Consider the following 22954-nt stretch of genomic DNA (forward strand, 5'->3'; position numbering starts at 1 on the left):
GATATTTGTTAAAAGCATACATTTTTCATTGATCTTGGAACAAGATTTTGGTACCAGCTCTGGAAGAAAGCCTCAAAAACATTCCAGGAATATTTGCCTAGGGGAATTTTGACTGATTTATATCTTCTGGGGTTCACATTTCTTCAGTGCCATGGTGAAAGATTTTATTGGCAGAGAATCTGCAAAAATGGCAAGGAACATAAGGAAAAAATAAATAGGCATAAAAAGCAAATTTTACTCATTAAAATTATGCTTGTGTATTGAGCCTGTGCTGAAGACATTTCTGCATGATCCAGTTAGGCAAAAGAAACAACATTGTATGTTCACAGGTGCAGGCAAAGGTAAATATATATCATAATTATTTTCACTTGGCTATGCAGAAATTGCTGAGTTTTTGTCATGGCAAACATGTCCTTCAATTTGAGAGCATTAATGCATTTGAGACAACTTGTACTTTTTAACAGTGATATATAAGCAGTGAATTAAAAACAGTGTTACTTCACCATCGTCATCCTCATGTGCCATCAAGTTAGATTTATGATGTCCCTTTTCAGAGTTTTAGAGGTAGACAATACTTAGAAGTGGTTTACCATTCCGTTCTTTTGGGGAAGCCCTGGGACTGTGCAGCTTGCCCAAGGCCACACAGGCTGGCTATACTGAGGTTTTAATCAATACCGTATTTTTCCTTGTATAAGACTATACTTTTGTCTAAAATCTTTAGACTAAAAATTGAGGGTCGTCTTATATATGGAAGTAAGCTGAGAAGAAAACAAAAAACAAGTGGAGGGGAAAGCAGGGATCAAAGCGATCCAGCAGCACTTTGATCCCTTTCCCCCTACACTTGCTAAGCCCCACTTAGATTTCTTAATTTTGGATTAGAAAAGTGGGGCGTCATATACATGGGGTGTCTTATACACAAGAAAATACGGTAATTGCTTCTAATACAAAGTTAATCTTGAAATATATATATAATTCCTGCCTACAAACCACAATTCTCAAGACATTTTATAATACATTTAAAACAGTAATTGAAGTACACCTGTTTCTTTTTGAACAATCTATAGCTTCTCATGATCCACCTAGTCAAAGGCTTTGTTGTAGTCTATGAAGCATTGATTGATCTTCTGAAATGCCTTGGTATACTCCAGTAGTCAACATATGTTTGCAATACGATCTCTAATGCTCTTCTTTTTCAGAATCCAGCTTGAATATCAGACTCTCCTTGGGGTCTCATTTCTTGGGGACTGAAATGTATATTGAATGTTTCCAATCTATAGGTCATTGTTTTGTTTTCCACATTTGTTGACATATTCCTATTATGTTTTTTCACTTTATGTAGCATGTAATAGTTCTAGCGGTGTGCCATCTAGTTCTGGTGATTTATTTCTTCCAAATGATTTGAAATGAGTTTTTACTTCATTTTCTAAAATTGCAAGTTCTTCATCATAGGAGACTTCTTCAAAGGAATTTCTCATCCTCATATCTCTTGTGTGTAGCTCTTCATTATATTGCTTCCACCTTCTCTTTATTTTGCTTTGACAAACAGATATTTTATAGAGATATCTGGGCAGAATAACAGTTTATACATTATTATTAACAGAGGTGGGCTATTTGCATTCCTATCCCTGAGGATATGAATATGAATATGAATACTCGTGGCAGCACCACAGGTGCTGTGGAGGTCCATTCCTTCCTTCCAGAACTGGCTGGTCCACTCTGCATTTGGCATTCAGTGTTTGGCTCTGTCATCATTGTTTTCTTGCCAATCGCAGAAGGAACCTGGCCAGCTCTTTTCCACCTCCCCACACAGCCAACCACTCCAGTGCAGAGGTGGGACAGGGACTGTCCCTGTTCAGCTGCGTGGGGAGGTGGAGAAGAGTCAGCTGAGCTCCTTCTGCGATTGGTGCAATGACAATAATGACAGAACCAAGGGCTATGTGCCAAATAGTGAGTGGACTGGCTGGTTCTGGAGGGAGGGAATGGACCTCTGAGGTACCTGTGATGCTGCTATTCATATTTGTATATCCAGGTATATGAATACGAATAGCCCATCTGTAGTTATTAAACATTTTGTAGACACATCCACCTGGAATGTCTGTGTAATATTACTGCACTACATGTTTACCATATGTGTAACCTCTCCACATAGAAATTTCATTTTTCAGATCTCCTAGCCAATAGCCCTTGAATGGATTATCTTTTCTGTATGAACCATTTTTAAGGCGTCTTAAGGTGATTGCTATTAATGTTACAATGTTTGATTCCATACACCAACTGTATGAAATGCTTCCAAGTGTTTCTTCTGAAATTTCTTCCTATGAATTTAAGTCATTAGATGACCCCAAGGTTTGTTTTACTATTTTACTTTTTACTTTTTTTGTTTTTTAGACAGAAATACCAGACAGCCACTTATGAGTTGGCAAGGGGGATGGATGATAAGATAACACATACCTCATGGCATGTGCTCATTGTTTTGTGTCAGTCATGTGAAATGTTCATATATTGCAGTCATGAATTCACAATGAGTTCCTCTAGTCCATATCATTTATATGCTGACAAGTATATTCACTTCTAAGCCCTAGTTATGGCCTTCACCACACAATTCGTACATTAGTTCACATGCAGACTTAGGAATAGAAGATTGTCTGAGAAAAACTTCACCTGTCAGAAAGTCAAGAGATAAATTGTTACATGGTGGCCAACTCATCTTAGTTAAAACCAATAACAAGCAGTAGTAAGCAGCCTGAATCTTCAAACATTTCTCAAACAGCAATTTGCTCATGTTCCATTGAACTACTATCATTGTTGCTTCTTAAATATAGTTGAAAGACACTTTATTTATTATATTGGAGCAGACAACTACACATGTACTTTGGGCAAGTACTGTCTTGACATGTTGATGTCCAATTCTCCTTAGTTAAGAGCTCATGCTAAGAAATATGGGAATTTGTAAATATGAAGCCAGCCTGGGTGGGCAAACAGTCAGAGTGCAAAAGTACTTTATACAATCTATGGACCATGAAGTCTTTAATAGATGGATAAGAAAACTAAATGGAGCAAGTAGAAATAATGACCATCTCTTTGAAAAGGTCCGAGAGTTTCTTTTAGAAGCTTTATAGTCTCTTCCCATATGCTGTCCAGATATTTTGGAGTACAATTGCCATCATCCCTAACTAACATCAGGAATGATAGGGGGATGTTAGCAAAACATTTGGATGGCATCCAGGTGGGAAAGATTGCTTTCTATATTTAGCATAGTCATAATCCCCAGAATCAGGATCGTCCAGGAAGCTCTTGACTGAGTCAAATTCTAGTCATGAACAAAAAGAACTAGATTTTAGGGTGTAATAAAAGCTGTAAAAGAAGGAGAAACAAGTAAGAATTTATATATGTTCAAAGAAGACAATATTGGAATTATAAGTAAGGTATGCTTCTAATCTGTACTGTACTCACTACCAGGCAAATAAGGAATTAAACATAGGCAGCAATAAACACTTGCACTAAACTGCTTTCAATGGGATTATAAATGGTTCAATCTTTGATTGAGCTGTTGGGTGCTATAAGTAGAGGTTAATGACTATAGCCAGCATGCTGACAGGTAAATAAGGAGTCACTATTGCCCTTATGGTTTGCTCAAATTCCCTGGAGCAATGTAAATTAGTGGCAGGTTTAATTATAATTTATTTTCTTGGCTAAAATAGCAATGAAGATGGCAGCAGATCTCTATTAGGCAATATATTTTTGTCCCATTTTTAGTTTATATGAAAATCCCAAATTATGTTTTACATTAATATTTAAGTAAAAACTATAGTTTTGGTGTTATCTTTGCCATCAAATAGCTTCATGTTTCCAAGCATTCCTGAATTCCATTTTTTAAGCAGGTGAAGAGTCAGAAAGTTTAATACTGTCACTTGCCGCTTTGCTTGTTGTGGGATTCTTTGTTGGGTAGAATCTCACCAAAAGCAATATACAGTGGTGCCTCATATAACGAGTGCACCGTTGAACGATGAATCCACATTGCGATGCGGATTTCCCCATCGCTAAAGCGAGGGCACGCTCGCATTACGATGGGGGAACAGCTGTTCTGCGGCTCCAAAATGGCTGCCGGAACACAAAAAATGGCCGCTGGTAAACCCAAGATGGCCGCCGGAACAAAAAAATGGCCGCCGGAACACCCAAGATGGCCGCCGGAACAAAAAATGGCCGCTGGCACACCCAAGATGGCCGCCAGAACACAAAAAATGGGCACCGGTACACCCAAAATGGCCACTGGGACACTCAAAATGGCCGCCGGTACACCCAAGATGGCTGCCGGAACAAGGGAAAACATCAGAGAACGGTGAGTTTTGGGCCCATTTGGAACGCATTAAACCCCCCAATTGGGGGTTTTGATCCGTTTTACGATGTTTTCCCATAGCGAAGGTTAATCCGGAATGGATTAACCTCACTATGCGGGGCACCACTGTATAGCAATATACCAGTAACAGCAACAGCATATATCAAAAATATAATACAAAAATGGAAAACATAGCAACAAAATATCAATACACACCAGATCAACCATGGCCTGGCAGCAGGTACAACCAAAGAAGAGATGGTGCCTCGCATAGCGACGATAATCGGTGCAGCAAAAATCGCTGCAAAGCAATTTCGTCGCTATGCGATTTTAAAAAGCCCATAGGAATGCATTGAAACCCCTTCAATGCGTACCTATGGGCTTCAGACTCACCTTTAAGCAAAAATCCTCCATACGGCGGCCATTTTCGCTGCCCGGTAAGCGAGGAATCCGTCCCAGAAAACAGCAGGCGGCCATTTTTTTTACCCGGTGGCCATTTTGGAACCGCCAATCAGCTGTTAAAAATCATCGCTTTGCAATGATCAGTAAGCAAGACAGGGTACCGATCATCGCAAAGCGACTTTTCCCCATGGGGGAAAAAAAGTTAACCGCTATGCGATTTCATCGTTAAACAGGGCGCCCATTAAGTGAGGCACCACTGTATTTGTCTCCTAGAGATCTTCAAGAAGGAGCTCAATCAAATGTCTCTAGAGAGGAAACTAACAACTGGTGGGAGATGTAAGAGAAGCAACAAAATATGACAATATTGAACATCTAGAGCACTGTGAGGGACATATGCACCCCACAGAGGATGGTATTTTCAAAGTTTGCTTATGCTGATCCATGACATACTGAAGAACAAAAGCCAAGTTACATTCATTGTATAATCACATTTAACATGTTTAGTGGTATATGTGTGCTTAAATAGCCATGACGGTACCTTGGCATTGTGCAGTGCAGAGAGAAGAGGTTGCTCGCTCCTGTTAGGACTGCAACACAGGGGAAATGGGCTCAGCCTCCCTGTTGTCACAGCCCTGAAACTGATTCTTCCCTTCAGTGGCACTTGTAGGTTTTATTGACATTTTTTAAAGAATACCAGGATACGAACATGATCATGCATTTAATGTAAAGTGTATGTTGCCCTCATGGAGCATATCTCTAAGACAGTAAAATTGGCACTTAGAATTTTTCAGAGGAAAGAAGCTTTAAATTCCTAGGGCAAGCTCAGAATGAATATTCCTTTGGCAGAGACAGGGCTCCCAAAATGAAAAACTCCAGTAACAACCCATTCAATTATACTTTTAGTGTGTAGCCTTCCTTTGGCCCTGCATTTTATAACAATTACCAATTATCTCTTGCAGCTGTTGTCAGTCCTCGAGAAATGAATGAACATGATCCAATAGAGGAAGCACTTCGGGCACAAATTGAAAAAGAGAAGATAAGGTTGTTGTAGCATGATTATGTTTTTAAAATGTTGACAATATGTGTTGTGTATGTTATTAAGGATTAAGTTACTTGTATATGTTTCATATACGCTATTAAGTTGGCTGGAGTTCATTGTCTGTGGGCTTTGCATCAACAGTAGGAAGAGTTAAATCTAGTTAGTTAGTCAAACAAATTGTTCTGACAGCTTGTAAATTTCTGCATCTCTCTTGATTTGGATCATTTTGTATATGGGGAGAAGTATATCTGTTTCTGGCCAGTTGGCAACAGATGGATAAATGAAACAGGCAAATCAGAGAGCAATCTTTCAGAAAGGGGCTTACCATGTAAATGCCAAATTAAATTATTTGTTGCCAGAACAAAAAAGCAATCATTAATGGCAAAAAATTGGTAGATGGGCAGGCAATTAACAGCACCATGCTTGGTTACATCATAGCAGGTTATATATGATATTTTTGATATCTTAACTTGTTTAATTAAAAATTTTTCTGATTAACAGTCTACCTCCTCTCACTTCAAGTCATATCTCCCAAATATTTTTGTAGTCTCATTTCCCCCCTCAATTTAAAGCAATTAGTAGAGCGTATGATTTTCACTGATGTACCAAGTATTACATATATTTTATATAGGGGAACTGGGATAATACAGTTCCACACTAGTCCTGGCAGTATTTCTAGAACTGTTAGTCTACAATGAATATTCTCTTTTGTTTTCTACAGTTATAAAACAATGTTTACTCGCCTGAAAGGACTGAAGATAGAAATTGAACACTTGCAGCTACTTATGGAAAAGGCAAAAGTGAAGTTGCAAAAGGACTTTGAAGTTTGGTGGTCTGAGGAGACAGGAAATCTGCAGGTAGGACAACATTTTCATCATCAAAAACATGCTGCTTATATACCACCCCATACAGCTTAAAGCACTCTCTGGGCAATTTGCAGCTTAATTATGAAGGCTACATGTTGGTTCCCCCCACCCATGAGCTGGGTTCTCAATTTTATAGACCGGAGAAGGATGGAAGGCTGAGCGAACCTCGAGCCAGCTATCTGGGATTCAACCTGGGCCGTGAGCAGAGTTTTGGCTGCAGTACTCATATCTTCACAATTTAAAACAAAATTTGTATTAGTTGAAAACATAATTGAACTATCTGGAGGAGGGTGAATTTGTACCAGGTTTTTTAATGCCGTCCTGTATTGTAAGTACAAGGGAAGCAGCTGCTAAACGTAATCAAGGATTTCAGTTGTCTGAATCTTAACCTATGTAACATTCTAAGACCTTCCAGTGATTCTGATTAGCCAATAACTACTGATCTATTTTGAAAGCCTGAAACCTGAGTTTGACATTTTAAAAATCATCAATATTTATCCGTAACACTTCTAAGTATGATCACAGAAAGGGATGTGGTGGCACTGCAGGTTAAACCACAGAAGGCTCTGTGCTGCAAGGTCAGAAGACCAGCAGTCATAAGACTGAATCCACGCAATGGAGTGAGCTCCCATCGCTTGTCCCAGCTCCTGCCAACCTAGCAGTTTGAAAGCATGCAAATGGAAGTAGATAAATAGGTACCACCACGGTGGGAAGATAACAGCGTTCCATGTCTAGTCGCGCTGGCCACGTGACCACAGAAACTGTCTTCGGACAAACGCTGGCTATACAGCTTGGAAATGGGGATGAGCACCGCGCCCTATAGTCGGACACGACTGGACATTTGTAAAGGGGAACCTTTACCTTTGATCACAGAATAAGAGAAAAGATGCTACAGAAATCTATACATTGGTCTTTAATATTAGTGTTAACAGTACGAGATTATGAAAGCACTCTGCATTTGACCCTTATGAAAAGAAGGATTCGTTTGTCATTTTCCATTTTTCACTATTTTTATCCTACCTGTCCAATGTTTCTTTAGAGCCAGGAAGAAAGGCCAGATTTGCATAATTCACGTGGTGTCTCAAAGACTCCTCCTCTTTTTCCTGAAGCTCAGCCAATTCCATGTGGTACCAGGTAAGATGGGTATCCTATTGCAAATGTGTAATCAGCAAATACCTTTTTAATGGTCCTGAGATATTTAAGTGTTTGTGGAAGTTTTTTTACATAACATGGTGGGGCATATTGTACATATATCTGTTCAGATGATACTTGCACAGATAGAATCGCCGTTCGCAGGGGGGAAGCAATTAGCCTCTCCCATCTTGGTATCTTGCATTCATTTATTCATTCATTTATAGACTGCCCTACTTAGTGCAAAGTATTACTCAGGGCAATTAACAATGAAGATATACACTATAACTACAAAATTAATTTAAAAGGCTTGGATATAACAGAAACAACTAATAATAGTGGTAGGGTGAAATAAAACCAAATTCCCACTGTTATCTCCGGGAAGGATGTCATCAAACACTTCCCTATTTAGTATATATGTTTCAAATCTCAGAATAAGCTTGCACAAGCCAATTCAGAAAAGCTGTGATGCAAAGGCTCTTGAATGGAAACTGTTTGTTGTCTTTGAAGTAAACATGGAAATACTTTTTAGGTAAAAGAACTCAAGTACATATACAAAATGCCTGGGGCAATAGTGGAAGACTCAGATTACTTTTCTGATATCATAGTTGTATGGAATCAGGTATTAGGCATGTTCTTTTATAGCTATAATTTTAGCTTTCTGTAAGAACTGACCCTTTGTTTGGCAAATGAATGCATGGGGAAGGCCCTCCCTAGTTGATATTGGTCCTCATTCTTGGCTTCTAGGCTTCTAGATAGCCTAAATTATGATTATGAGCCATCTAGAAGATAAAATGGTAAGAGCATTAATAGTATATAATATTGTGTGTAGAGGAGAGAAAAACAGAAGTGTTCTTTTTTTATCTTCACATATCTGATATAATCTGTGCTATTATACTTTTAATGACCCTTTTAAGTTTTCTGTGGAGCTTTTTCCTTTCAGATATTCAAAGTTCCTCAGTGTGTTAAGTCTGTTAAACACATTTTATGCAGCTATGTTCTCTGTGTGATGCAAATAGAATTTGTAATGGAGCTCATAACATTGTAAGAAAGCAGCAAACTTTGTATCCCACTGTGCTGAAAATTTATGCTTGAAACCTGTCTGAGGTATTAATATTTCAGAGGAACAGTTTCTAGTTTCCTACACTAAAGAATATAAAGTTACAAACCCATTATTTCCCAAGGCTTGCACTGAACCTGAATGACACATCAGCCTCAGTTCATTCCTGCAACTGCACAGGATTATATATTTTATATGTTGCGTCAGCTCCATTCCCCTAGAGCACAAAAACCTCTTTGTTAATAAATCCACTCCAAAGCAAAGTGGCAATTTACTCAGAGAAAGGGATCTAAACATCACCTTCCATCAGTTAACAAACACTAACTGTGAAAATTGACATAAAATATATGGAATATATCAGTACGAGTATACTTAAAAGTCATTTGTTAGAAGCAGTTTAGATAGTATTTTTTAAGTCAATATGACAGCTAAAATGTTGTGGGCCTGATATAACAAACATAAAAATACATTGTGAACATAATAATGAGGACATTGTAGTTATTAGAGCAATGTATCTATTAATTGCTGTTTGCAATGTAATATGGTTAATACATTTTTCAGGAGCCAGGCTGTGTTTTAATGTATTTTAGAAACTAAGGGTATTAGTGGGTGGTTGCAGTTTTAGCCATTCTAAATTTCTGTAAAATGTGGTCAATATTTTCTTAGCTTGGTGTATATAGTCTTTATTATTGTGGTTTGTGGCAGAATGTGACACTTGGAAATATTTGAATAACAACAGCAGTGTTCCAAGAAACACAACAAGAGCACATCAGATGTTTTCCAGATAGCCCTTCATATCTGATATCCTTCCTCAAAGACTTCTGACACTAACAAGCTGTTTCTTAAAATTTGGGAAAATGTAAAGAGAAACTATGTTCCCCTGTCCATGTTTTTTTAAGAGTTTCTTTTAAAAACAAACATAGAAATGAGGAATTCTTCAAACCACCTAATAAACATGGTAGATAATGGATTTGTCTGTTACCTGATCAACATGGCTGCTCTGATCTGTATGACTGAAAGGACAAAGGTTTGTTGGCCTAGGGCTGAGCAGGGCTGAGCTGCCTGACTTGTTAACCATAATGAAACACACTGAGACATTTCCAGAAGGAAAGGACACAACTTCATTGGTTACAGCAGCAGTTTGCTAGCTCAGCATTGGAGTTGTATCCAGTGTATCGAGAGATCTGAATGCCTCTCAATGCTTCCCCACCCATCAGTGGTCTGGTGAGGGTCACTATGAAGGGTGATAGTCCATGGAGACCATGTGGATGTATGTGGCTTCCTGCCACCTGGGAACAGTGGTGGACCTATGGCCCCCAAGCTAGACCAAACCATGCCATGTCCCTTAATGTCCTACGCCCACAGGACTTGCCTGCAACCTGGGTCCAGCCCAGTACCCCAAATTGTCAGAGAAAGTTGTCTCATCATGAATATGCTAGAATAAATGCCACAGTAAAGAAAACTTGTCCCATATCCACAACACCCAACAACTCAATTTCACCAAACTATTAACAATAAAACAGGAGGAGAGGAGAGAATGCCAATAAGTGGCAAATTGGCTGGGGAGCCATTGCAGCTCCTGTTTTAAGCCAAAGGAGCAGACTGGAGTGAAGAGGTTCTATGCTCTTGGAGTGGGTGGGGGAATTTGAAAACCATGGCTGACCAATGGGAGGCCGCCATGTCACCAGCATCTTCCCACACCTCAGTGAGCTGCGCAGTTGGTGCCATTTGGCTCCATTAGTCCTCTGGGCCAGTGCTTTGGACACAAATGGATGACCCAGTAAATCAGTCCCTTTAGACTTAAAGAACAATGACAGCCATGATTTCATTCAGTTCACAAACAACAACCCAAAGGGCAAAACACAGGGTTACTTTGACATTATATCTTCTTCTTGGTTCATCTTAGTGCCTGTTTGGAACATTTAAAAAAAACTGTTTAGGTCAGACTCAAAGCTTGTCTAGTCCAGGAACATGTATTTGCTTGAATAAAACAGAAACAAAATGAAATGATTAATGAACTTGAAAAAGAAGATTAATGAACTTACTGCAGAAGTTGTACCTGTAAACTGGAATAACTGGATTCAAAATGGACCAATGTAGCTGTCTGTGTTCGGCAGTTCAAATATAGTAGGCCAGTACAGTTTCTCTCAAAAGAAACATTTTTCTTTTTTTCATGTTCATTAAACCTTTCATTTGTGTGTTTTTATTCAAACAGTCAGTTTTGCAGCTACCTATGTGATGGTCAGTTGTGTTAATACAGATATTTACAAAATATTATGAAAGCCTTCTGCAAAGCATACTAATATTTCATGTTTGTAGAACCAAAGGATCTATATGTGGTCTACTATTAAGAAATATTGCCCAGTTTTGTAGAGTTGTGATTTACACACTATCAGGAAACTATGCAAGAAATGTTTCAGACAAGCTTATTATAGTGCCTTATCTTTACATTTATTCCCATGAATAATACTATATATTTATTGTTAACTATTCACTGTTTTATTGCAATAGTTTCTTTGGGAACTGGTCATACTATTGAAGTATCTAATAAAGATTATTGTCATTTTTATCCTTACTAGATTAAGATACAAACAATACTGTATGTGATAGTCCATAGAACTCTTGTTTGAGCCTACCTCTAAACTAATTGAATTTTCTAAAAAGCTAATTAAGATGTTACTTGTTGAATGTGGGTAAGGATGAATCTTCAAATTTACCTTAGAATGTGTGAAAGCATATTCTTGAAAGCAATATAATGCAGGTAATTGACAGTCACATTCAAAAATGCATTCCATTGGTCCTGTGAATATACATCCAGTTACACCTACTATTGATGCAGTAAATGATATTTCTATGGAATTGTACAAGTAGTCTCCATGCTTATCTACTTCTATGTCTGTCTGACCTGAACTGATAAGTTGAAGAACATGAAACTTAGGCACCTGAAACTTGGTGTTTATATTAAAATGATCCTAAAGTGTGCATCTTAGAGCTGTTTTTTCCTATGGAATTTAAGTGTGTCCATGTTTTTATAGCTGCCATACTATCACCAACAACAACTTTATAACTTTACAGTTGCTATTGTCTGAAATCAAAAAGAAGTAGTCCAAGAAGCAGAGTTACAGGACTATTACCGTACTTCTCAGAGGCAGCCCCAGTTACAACCATGGCAGGGGCAGACTAATCCAAGGGCAACAGGGTTCACCGCTGCCGTGAGTTTGCCTAAAAGTCTCAGCAGACACAACTTTGATATCTGCATAACTTTGTTTGAAGGCTTTGATGTGCCAAACTAAGGAACCCTGTGAAGCCAGATACATTCACTAGTGGCAAGCAAAGAAATGAAAAATAGGTGTGTATGGGGGAGTTGAAGGTAAAAGTTTGAGATATTTCAAAGACACAGTTAAGATTTCAATAGACTTCAAATATCTTGTTGCCAAATCCTAAAATAAGTATTGTTTGTATTCTTATTCCTAAATGAATATATTTCATCATTTCATTGCTTTCCAGGAATTAAAAAAAGCAATTGTGAAATAAAACACTGCTGCAGCAGTCTGATATGAATTAAAATATTCATCTGCTTTCCAGAGTTCCAAATAACAGTAGAGCCAGCTTCAGTGAAGAGTCTTCTGTAAAAAGCAGTGCAAGCAGACTCAATAATTCAGCTTCAAAGGCAAGGTATGTAGTAATTCCATGGGTTTTGTTTGTTTGTTTATTGTTTTTAGAAAAAATATCCCTAAAATGTTTCATACATGGTATTTTACTCTGGTAAGATTGGCAAAAATGTCAGAAGGGATCAGTAATGTTTGTTGGATATGTAAAAAAAAATCCAGGGACTTTTTATCGTATGTGGTGGTCATGCAGAAAAAAAAATTGGTTACAGGTTTGGGAAATGTCACAAGAGATTGTTCAGCAAAAATTAAGTTTTAAAACTGAAATGTTACTGTTGAATATAATACCAGAAATTATTGATAAGAAAACAAAATATAGTCTACTGTATATATTTACTGCAGCTAGGTTACTCTGGGCCCAAAAATGGAAGAATGGAGAGACAGCAACGATGGAAGAGCTATGAAAGAAATTACTGGACACTACAGAACTAGATATGCTTTCAGAGACACTATAGGATCAAACAACCTTGTAAAGGAAAGCTGGAAGCTGACATATAACTGGGCCCAGAAAAAGACAAGAACCTAGGGGAAGAATTTGTTTATAGTCAATCAGTGCTCACTGGAATCCTTTGATGATGTTTAGATGACCAGATAATGGCAAAATTTCTGGTCTATGGGGGTAGTATGGATGTTTAGTTTTGATGTTTTTTGTTATTATTGTTAGCTTTCTAGTGTTTTTTTTGTTTTGTATGCTGGGTATGTATGAATAAAATAAATACAGTGAGGTCTTGACTTGAGAACTTAATCCGTACTGGAAGGCGGTTCTCAAGTCAAAAAGCCTGTAAGTCAAGTCTCCATTGACCTACAGTGCATTGAAAACCGATTAATCCCGTAACAGGCCGTTTTTGTTCCATTTTGGTTTTTTTCTGGTCTGTAAATCAAATCTCAGTCTACAAGTCAAATCTAAATTTTGTAGCCAGAGAAGTCTGTAACTCAAAAAGTCTGTAAGTCAAGCCGTCTGTAAGTCAAGGGTCCACTGTAAATAAATAAATAAATAAATAAATAAATAAATAAATAAATAAATAATAATAAGAAGAAGAAGTAGCAGCAGCAGCAGCAGCAGCAGCAGCAGCAGCAGCAGCAGCAGCAGTAGTAGTAGTAGTAAAGCAAAGCAAAGCATCCTGCTTCTATACCACCCCATAGCGCTTCAAGCACTCTCTGGGTGGTTTACAAGTTAATTATGCAGGCTACACATTGCCCCCCCCAGCAAGCTGGGTACTCATTTTACCGACCTCGAAAGGATAGAAGGCTGCGTCAACCTTGAGCCGGCTACCTGGGATTTGAACCCCAGGTCGTGAGCACAGTTTTAGCTGCAGTACAGCGGTTTAACCACAGTAGTAGTAGTAGTAGTAGTAGTAGTAGTAGTAGTAGTAGTAGTAGTAGTAGTAGTAGTAGTAGTAGTAGTAGTAGTTTTTAAAGACTCAGACTTGGTACCAAGGACTCAGACTTGGAACTTGAACCCAAAGACTTCCCAACATCCCTGAAATTAACCCTGAGTTCAATGTCAGCTATGATGGACCACCACACTCAAACTACCAAAGAGTACAACAAACTTCTACATTGCTCAGATGTCATTGTTTTGAATGTTTTACTTTTAACCCCAATAGTGACTGTAAATGTTGGCTGTATAAAGAAGCAGAGAAATGGTGGGCCATATTATCTGTGGCTGGAAGAAGATTGAACAAACAAATTATTTGGAAAGACATAATAAAGTTGTCACAGTGGTACTTATGAATATATACTGTATAAGAAATATAGCATACCAGTGACCAAAAACTTGTGGGATCACAAAACTGTAAACATTAGTGAAAATTGAATAGTCAAAATACTGTTGGAACTTCTGCATTCAAACTGATAAACCTCTAGTTCACAGTATGCCTGATTTGATAGTTATTGAAAGGAAATGGGTCTGGATAGCAGATGAAGCAATACCTGGGGTTGCTAGAATCGGAGATAGTGAATTTGAAAAGACTGCCAGATACAAAGACCAATAGATTGAGCAATTATATATTTTTAAAAAGTATACAAAAACTATTACATTTGTAATTATTTTATTTATTTGTTTGTTTGTTTGTTTGTTTGCTCGTTCGTTCGTTCGTTTGTTTGTTTGTTTATTTATTTATTTATTTATTTATTTATTTATTTATTTATTTATTTATTTATTTATTTATTTATTTATTTATTTATTTAACTTATATGCCGCCCACACTACCTGAAGGTCTCTGGGCGGCTTACAATATTTAAAATAAAATAAAAGGGCAAAATAAAAGGGCAAAATAATTAAAATGCAATTAAAAATATATACTCTAAAAATTGCCATCAGACCCACAGCTGATATTATTTCAATTAAAAGCCTTTTGGAACAGGAAGGTTTTGACCTGGTGCTGAAATGTCATCAGCGTCAGCGCCAGACGAATCTCAGTCGGGAGGGCATTCCATAGTCTGGGGGCAGCTGCTAATTGGTGCTTTAGGTGCAATACCAAGATACCTAGTAAACCATCTTTGTACTCTAGGTGTAAGTGAGATTCAGGATACACCAATTACAGGATACAGCACATATTTTAAGGAAATGCTTATGAATATTCTAGGTCTTTGGAAATGACCTGATATTCAAGGAGCTAAATCCAGCTAATATATGGTGGGCTGTGTGTAATTGAAATAATAGCCATAATTATAATAGCTACAGCTACCAGAGCCATGATCTCAATTAAAAACGTGAAATGTTGGAGGAAGTCTTAATATTCTCTCTGTCTTGTAATTAAAAATAATTTCCATTGTTAGTGGTGGTAGATAATTGGAGCTTGGGGGGGGGGGATTAGCTGCAGAAAGGATTGAATGAAACAATTCCTCCCTGGGCTTTGTACTCCTGATTTGGATTAGGACCCCATATTACTTCTTTTTCTTAAAAACTCAAATGTCCTACTATAAGTACATTAAAAGAAGAGGGAATGTGTTTCATATAATATTCACTTTGACCCTCAGAATGCCTGCAGTGTACAGTTCAACCCTTAGAATGACTATCTTTAAAGATTTTAGAGTTGTTGCTCTAAAAGAAAAACAACTAAGAAAATTTCTGGTGCACCTGCATTTCTTATCACAAACACTTATAACTTCTTCGGTTTGAGGGCTTTATGATTCTAAAACACTTTGCACATTATGTCATTTCTTGCCATTACTCTTTGAGGTTGACGGTACCCAAAGCCAGTGGCATTTAAACTGATTTTCTCTTTGGGTACCGTCAACCTCAAAGGGCAATTGCAAGAAATGACATAATGTGCAAAGTGTAGGCCAGAAACTTGAAGTTGTGGAAGCAGTAGTGGTTGTTTGATAAGGTAGCTATTACATATCTAGTCACAAAAGTTTTGTGTTTCATCATGTGACTGGCATTTCCAGTTTTGGGTCTGTACTTGGTAGCTTCCAATAGGTAAAGGTTCCCCTTGACATTTAGTCCAGTCATGTCCAACTCTAGGGTGCGGTGCTCATCCCATTTCCAAGCCATAGAGCCAGTATTTGTCCATAGACAGTTTCCGTGGTCATGTGGCCAGCATGACTAGACACGGAACACCGTTACCTTCCCACCGAGGTGGTCCCTATTTATCTACTCGCATTTGCATGCTTTCGAACCACTAGGTTGGCGGGAGCTGGGACAAGCGACAGGCGCTCACTCTGTCACATGGATTCAATCTTACGACTGCTGGGCTTCTGACCTTGCAGAACAGAGGCTTCTGTGGTTTAACCTGCAGCGCCACCACGACCCTTAAGTTTCCAGCAGGATACTGGAAAGTGTAACATCACTGTATGTTGATTCTGCAACCATAAGGCACTAGATACTTGTCATGTATAACCTCATTCATTTCCATAAATCTGTCCAAAAGTCCAGGATATGTCTTGGTGAAACAAAGAAAGGTAATGCCTTACTGCTGCTGAAGGGTAGGCTAATATCCCAACAATGGAAAGTTTTTGTCAGAAAAATGTAAATGAAATCAAAGTAATAACTCATATGAAAGATTAAATTTACTTGGTTATTGCAGGATCTCATCAAGTCCAAGTTCATCCATACCCTTCACTGGAGACCATCAAACTGATGCTGATATTCTAGCTTTCATCAGAGCGAGACAAAATCTGCTGCAGAAAAAAGGTAAACCTTGCTTAATGCACTATTGGGTCAAGTTGCAATCTATGTTATAGCACTATAATTTCTTTACTGTATTTACTTGCATATTTAAAACATTTATAGCCTTGTCTTGCAGATATACAAGCATTATTTAGCCTCATGCTGATTTATAGCAAGGAATCAAAGCACTTCATTTCATAAATGTGGACCATTTTCACATTCATTCATGTTAAAATATCTGTATTGTCCTATTTATTGTTCTTAAGTATACTGTTATGCTAACCTCTTGAAGGACTGAAATGACTTTATATACCAATGTTTTAAAGGGTTGGAAATTTTTCTTGTTAACTCAAAGGGCATGCAGTGTAAAACTGTCTCATGATATTTCAACTTGAAGTCATTTTCCATTTTACTTTCATATCACATAGAGTCACTGTCACACCTCCTTTCCATGGTTATTTCCATACTTCTTCAATGTTCCTGAGACTTTGCCCTCTTTTTTTGAATCAGCTAGAATTATAATTGAAAGGGCCATTCAAATGCCCTTCCTCATGGCCAAAGTCCTTCTTAAGGATTATGTTGGAGGCAAGATTCACAAAAATCCTTGGAACCATTAATTGAAAGATTCCCACTTACTAGCTCTTTTTTATTGTTATTTGCATAGCATAGTGTCAACATCAGTTATCCAGTCTCATAAATGGCCTTTGAATAGCTTCAGAAGGTCTGCTGGACCAATGATGACATCTTGTGTGTGCATGTGTTTTGTTTGCTTTTTTAACTGGATGCAGTTTTGGGTATCTCAATTTCCTTCATAGAGGTGTAGATTCATCTGGGTGGAACTGTATCACAGAAGGCACTCTTGCTTACCTTCAAACTCTTGGGACAAATGATTCCCAGTATTGGGATCCTTTGAACAACCGCATGGCAGAAGATTCATGTTGCTCCTATAGTAGAAGATCACAGCTACCTATTACAGTAGTTCATACTTATCCTCTTCTCTTGAGTGTGATTATGACTGTCACCAGGTATGGCTATTGGCTTTCCTGATTCACAAGACTCCATGGATCTGACTAGATGAACTCCAATCATCCACAATAACTACACATTTCTTTTAGTCACTGTGACAAACCCAGACCTACTGGGATATGCCACAGTTTCACTAAGCTGCCACCAACCATTCCCTGTAAGGAGTCACACAGACCAGGAATGGATTTTTAACAAAATAAAGAAATAAGGTTTATTTAAACAACACACAGGGAAAATAAAATGATCAGGTGAATAAGATACAGTAACGTGGCTTAGTCTCAATCATACATACACACAGTTTGGTTCACACAGAACACTTAACTTGAAGCACAGACCCTGAACCTATCAGTTCTGGCTAACCATACAGACACCTGAACCTATCAGGTTGGTACTGACTGACACACAGTAGTACCCTGTCTGACACACAGACTCCCCACTCAAGCTTCTTCTCTCAGCTCTTCTTCAGCTCTCCTTCTCCACACAAACTCCACATATATATACAGTACAGCCCCTCCTCCTGATGTCCCGCCTTCCACTCCCCATAGGATGGAACTTTCCCTCCAAACCCATGACAGACAGGTAACATCAGTGCTGTATGTAAAACCTCCCCTCTTTATAAGTTGTTTTGTAGGGGGAAAGCTAAGGTGCTTTTCACCAAAAAACAACCTGGACCCAAAACAAACAAAACAGTCATATAATAACATACAATACCATACTTACTTATACTTACACTCTATTAGGCATTTAAACATTTACCATTAACAATACATCAAGTTACCTTTATTCATACAAACCAACATGTTTAATAAACAGACACATTTGACTTTTTGTCATCAAAATATATACATAGTCCATGTTTCTTTCGCCGTCTTCATTCTTCAGGTCTTCTTGACAAGGCGTCAGCAACACAGTTCACTGACCCTCTGACCACCTTCACTTCAAAGTCATAGTCTTGCAGGTTTAAAGCCCACCTCATAAGTTTACTATTGTGGGTTTTCATTGTCTTTAACCATTGCAGTGGTGAATGGTCAGTGCACAGAATAAAATGTCTTCCCCAGATGTAAGGCTTGGCCTTCTGGATCGCGTAGACTATGGCCAGGCACTCCTTTTCCACGGTTGCCAAATGTCTCTCACCTTTCTGGAGTTTCCTACTCAGGTAGGACACTGGATGCTGGTCACCATTTTCATCCTCCTGGCAAAGAACTGCTCCTACCCCGCTGTTAGACGCATCGGTGTAGATGATGAACTCCCGGTCGAAGTCTGGAGCACGCAGCACTGGATAGTTGATGAGCGCCTGCTTCAACCTCTGGAACGCCTCCTCACAGTCGCTGGTCCACGGGATGCGGTCATCAGCCTTCTTCCTCGTCAGATCGGTCAGCAGAGCCGCAATCTCGCTAAACCTCGGGATGAACTTTCTGTAGTAGCCCACCAACCCAAGAAATGATTTGACTTTTTTCTTGGTGTTGGGTCTGGGCCAATCACGAACTGCTTCTATCTTGGCCTCGAGGGGTTTTATCACTCCTCCCCCTACTATGTGACCCCAGTATTTTATTTCTGGGCTACCCAGCTGCAGTTTGTTCTCTTTGCAGAGCCTAGGCCAAAGCACTTCCTCCCCTGGGTTAAAGTGCCTCTCCCTGCCTTCCTGGTCATCCCAAGCTTTCTTTCTGACCTTTTGAGCTTGCAGGGTCTCTGCTGCTAGCTCTAGGTTTCTCTTTAGGTCATTCCTTAAAGAGTCTATGTATGTCACAACATCTTGTGGGTCATCCTGGGTGATCTGCTCCCAATCTTGCTTGATTAAATCAAGTGGCCCTTTCACCCTTCTCCCAAATAAAAGTTCAAACGGACTGAACCCGGTACTGGCTTGTGGCACTGATCGATAAGCAAACAAAAGGGATTGCAGCTTCTGGTCCCAATTGTTTGGATTCTCTGCCAAGTAAGCCCTAATCATGCGCATCAGAGTCCCATTGAACTTCTCCGTTAACCCATTACTTTCAGGGTGATAGGCAGTGGTTTCCTTGTGCTTAATTCCACAGATTTGCCATAACCGTTTCATGAGCTTCGATGTGAACGATGCGCCCAAATCTGTGATTATTTCTGAGGCAAATCCCATCCTGGACATATACCCCACCAAGGCATCTGCCACTGTGTTAGTTTCAATGTTAGTTAAGGGAATGGCTTCAGGGTACCTCGTGGCATGGTCCACAATGGTGAGAATGAACCTGTTCCCCCTCTTTGTGGCCTTGGGCAAAGGTCCCACAATATCCACCCCTATGCATTTGAACGGAGTGTCAATCACAGGCAAAGGGCACAACTTTGCTTTGGTCCTGTCGCGGCTATTCCCCTGCCTTTGACACACATCACATTGTTTACAGAACTCCCTGATCTGCTTCCCTATGTCAGGCCAGTAAAAATTCTGTGTGATTCTCTGCTGTGTTTTGTTCACCCCTAAGTGCGCAGCAAACATGTCAGAGTGCCCCCTTTGTAAGATCATGGGGCGATACTTTTCAGGTACCACTAGCTGACTTCGGATCCCATCTCCCCCTTTTGAGATATTCCTCAGGGTCTCTCTATACAAAATCCCCTTTTTCTCTAGAAATCTCACTGGGGTTTCAGGTGTTAGCTGGGCGTCAGTCACCTGTTCAAAACACTTTTGGAGAGTGGTGTCTGCCTTTTGCTCTTGGCCAAATCGGCTGTCTGTGGTTAAGGTTTCCACCACAGCTTCTGAACTCCCCTCTGCTTCCGTCTCTGGCTCATCATTACCCCCCTGAACTGTCCCCGTGGTGGCTTGTGAACGTGTAATCACTAGCACCCGTTTCACATGTTCAGTCAGGTCATTTCCCACGAGCACGGCTGCTGGCAGAGTCGATGAAATCGCTAGCCGCCAAACTCCCCTCCAGCCTTGAAAGTTCACAGGTACCTCCGCTACTGGCAGTGAGATCACCTGTCCCTCAATCCCTGCCACCTTCATGCTCTCATTTGGGATTATATATTCCCTAGGAATAATATCTGGATGGCACAGGGTCACCTGGGAACAAGTGTCCCTCAACCCCCGATACTGATGGTCAAGTATTCCTACGTCCACCCCTGCTGTTTCAAACAACTGAGAATCTGTTCTCACGAGCAAGCAGCGCTTGACCTCCACAAGAGGACCATTTTCCTCAGCCTGATCAGCAGATGTAACTGTTCCAGATTGAGTAGCCATGGCAACAGGCTCCCTCAGTGACAAGGAGCTTTGCTCTTTCTGGACACAGAACACAGCTTTTGGCTTGGTTCCACTCGAATCCTGAGGCACAATTCCTTTTAGCTGCTTTAATTTCTCACACTCTGAGATTAGATGGCCCTTTCCCTGACAGAAATAACATTTTCTGCTATATTTTGGGTCTTTCTCATCTTGTTTTGGTTTTCCCTCCAAAATCTGAGGTCTTGGTTTCATGTCTGAGGGCTTCCCTTCACCATGGGCCCCTCCCCCTTGCTGGTTTCTTCCTGGTCCCTGAGAGTACTTGCTGTAGGTTTCTTTAGGTTTCCCCATCGATTTCCCCTCACCCAAGGGCTTTCTTATTTGGGAAATAAAATCTGCGATCTCGGCTGCTTCTGCCACAGATTTCGGTTTCCTTTCCCTCACCTGGAATTTCAGTTCCCCATGCAGGACTGAATAGAACTGTTCCAGCGCTATCAAGTCTTTGAGCTGCTGAAAGGTCTCTGTCCCCTCCTGAGATAGCCATTTCTCTAGCAGCCTCACCAATTGGGCCCCCACTTGGGTAAAAGTCTGCTCTGGTTTCTTGGTGATTGACCTGAATCTTTGCCTCAGCTGTTCCGCATTTATCCCATGTCTGGCAAACACCAGTTTTTTAAACTCTGCAAAATCTTTCATCAGTTCCTCTGGCATCTCTGAATAGACTTCGGCCAGGCTGCCACTGATTAAAGATCGCATGATGGTCATCTTCTCAGTTTCCCTTACTGAGAAGTCCACAAACGCTCTTTCCACTAGGGAAAAGAACACCTCAGGGCAATCTCCCTTGTGGTACACAGGGAATTTCTTCAGGTCAGCTTTAGACAATTGGCCTCCCTCAGAATCCCTATTGTTATTATTGTTCTGATTCATCAGTTCCAATTTTCTTAACTCAAACGCCATTTTCTCTCTCTCCAATCTTTCTGCTCTTTCCATTCTCTCTCTTTCTAACTCAAATTGCCTTTGTTTTTCTCTTTCCCTTTCCTCCATTTTTTCTCTCTCTAATCTTTCCTCTCTTTCCATTCTCTCTATTTCAAATTGCCTCATCCTCAGTTCATGCTGTTGGACTATGAGCATTTTCCTGAGTTCTGGGTTCTGTTCTCCCGTGCTCTCATCCTGCACTGAGCCAAATTCATCCTCAGAACCTTGGTCTACCTGGGGGTCTTTCACTTCACCCATTTCTGCCATTTGGCTTCGAGTCAAGGGCATAATCCCCCCCCAGAACAGGCTGCTTTCAAAAGTCAAGCCTCAAAATAAAGCGACCACCTTTTTTTCTTTTCTTTTGCCTCAGAACCAGCTTTCTATAGATTGCTGCTGTTCTTCAGCACTAACTTGCAACAGTTGCGAGCCAGAGTCTACCCCTCTCTGCTAGGCCTCGCAGCAGACAAGCCAGATCACTGCTATTTCACTCAGCTTTGCCTCAGCTTTTTTCCCGCCAAAACAAGTTGCCTCAGAGCTCCCTAATCTAGTCCCCAGTTGGCACGTTCTTCCACTAGCGCACCTCCCCGTGAGGTACACCTAGAAGATTACCTACGTGCCTCAGATTGTCCCTGACTAGACCCCCCTTGCTCTGGGCACACTTGCCAAGGCTTTGCTGTACCACTGGACAACTGGACCAGTCGTATCCCACACGCTGGACACCAATCAATGTGACAAACCCAGACCTACTGGGATATGCCACAGTTTCACTAAACTGCCACCAACCATTCCCTGTAAGGAGTCACACAGACCAGGAATGGATTTTTAACAAAATAAAGGAATAAGGTTTATTTAAACAACACACAGGGAAAATAAAATGATCAGGTGAATAAGATACAGTAACGTGGCTTAGTCTCAATCATACATACACACAGTTTGGTTCACACAGAACACTTAACTTGAAGCACAGACCCTGAACCTATCAGTTCTGGCTAACCATACAGACACCTGAACCTATCAGGTTGGTACTGACTGACACACAGTAGTACCCTGTCTGACACACAGACTCCCCACTCAAGCTTCTTCTCTCAGCTCTTCTTCAGCTCTCCTTCTCCACACAAACTCCACATATATATACAGTACAGCCCCTCCTCCTGATGTCCCG

General features: G+C 39.9%; 2 protein-coding genes across 2 annotated transcripts in view; both read left to right on the forward strand.

Annotated features, from left to right (window-relative positions):
- LOC144586395 (uncharacterized) overlaps positions 1-22954 on the forward strand; it is a 593808-nt gene that overhangs the window by 280171 nt on the left and 290683 nt on the right. The gene's annotated exons all lie outside the window — the stretch shown is intronic.
- KIF6 (kinesin family member 6) overlaps positions 1-22954 on the forward strand; it is a 235694-nt gene that overhangs the window by 196996 nt on the left and 15744 nt on the right. The window contains exons 17-21 of the mRNA XM_072991469.2: positions 5698-5779; positions 6499-6634; positions 7683-7777; positions 12420-12509; positions 16534-16640. Coding sequence (XP_072847570.2) covers positions 5698-5779; positions 6499-6634; positions 7683-7777; positions 12420-12509; positions 16534-16640 — 510 coding nt within the window. The remainder of the gene's footprint in view (positions 1-5697; positions 5780-6498; positions 6635-7682; positions 7778-12419; positions 12510-16533; positions 16641-22954) is intronic.

This window comes from Pogona vitticeps, chromosome 1 (assembly GCF_051106095.1).
Source record: "Pogona vitticeps strain Pit_001003342236 chromosome 1, PviZW2.1, whole genome shotgun sequence".
Classification (NCBI taxonomy): Eukaryota; Metazoa; Chordata; class Lepidosauria; order Squamata; family Agamidae; genus Pogona; species Pogona vitticeps.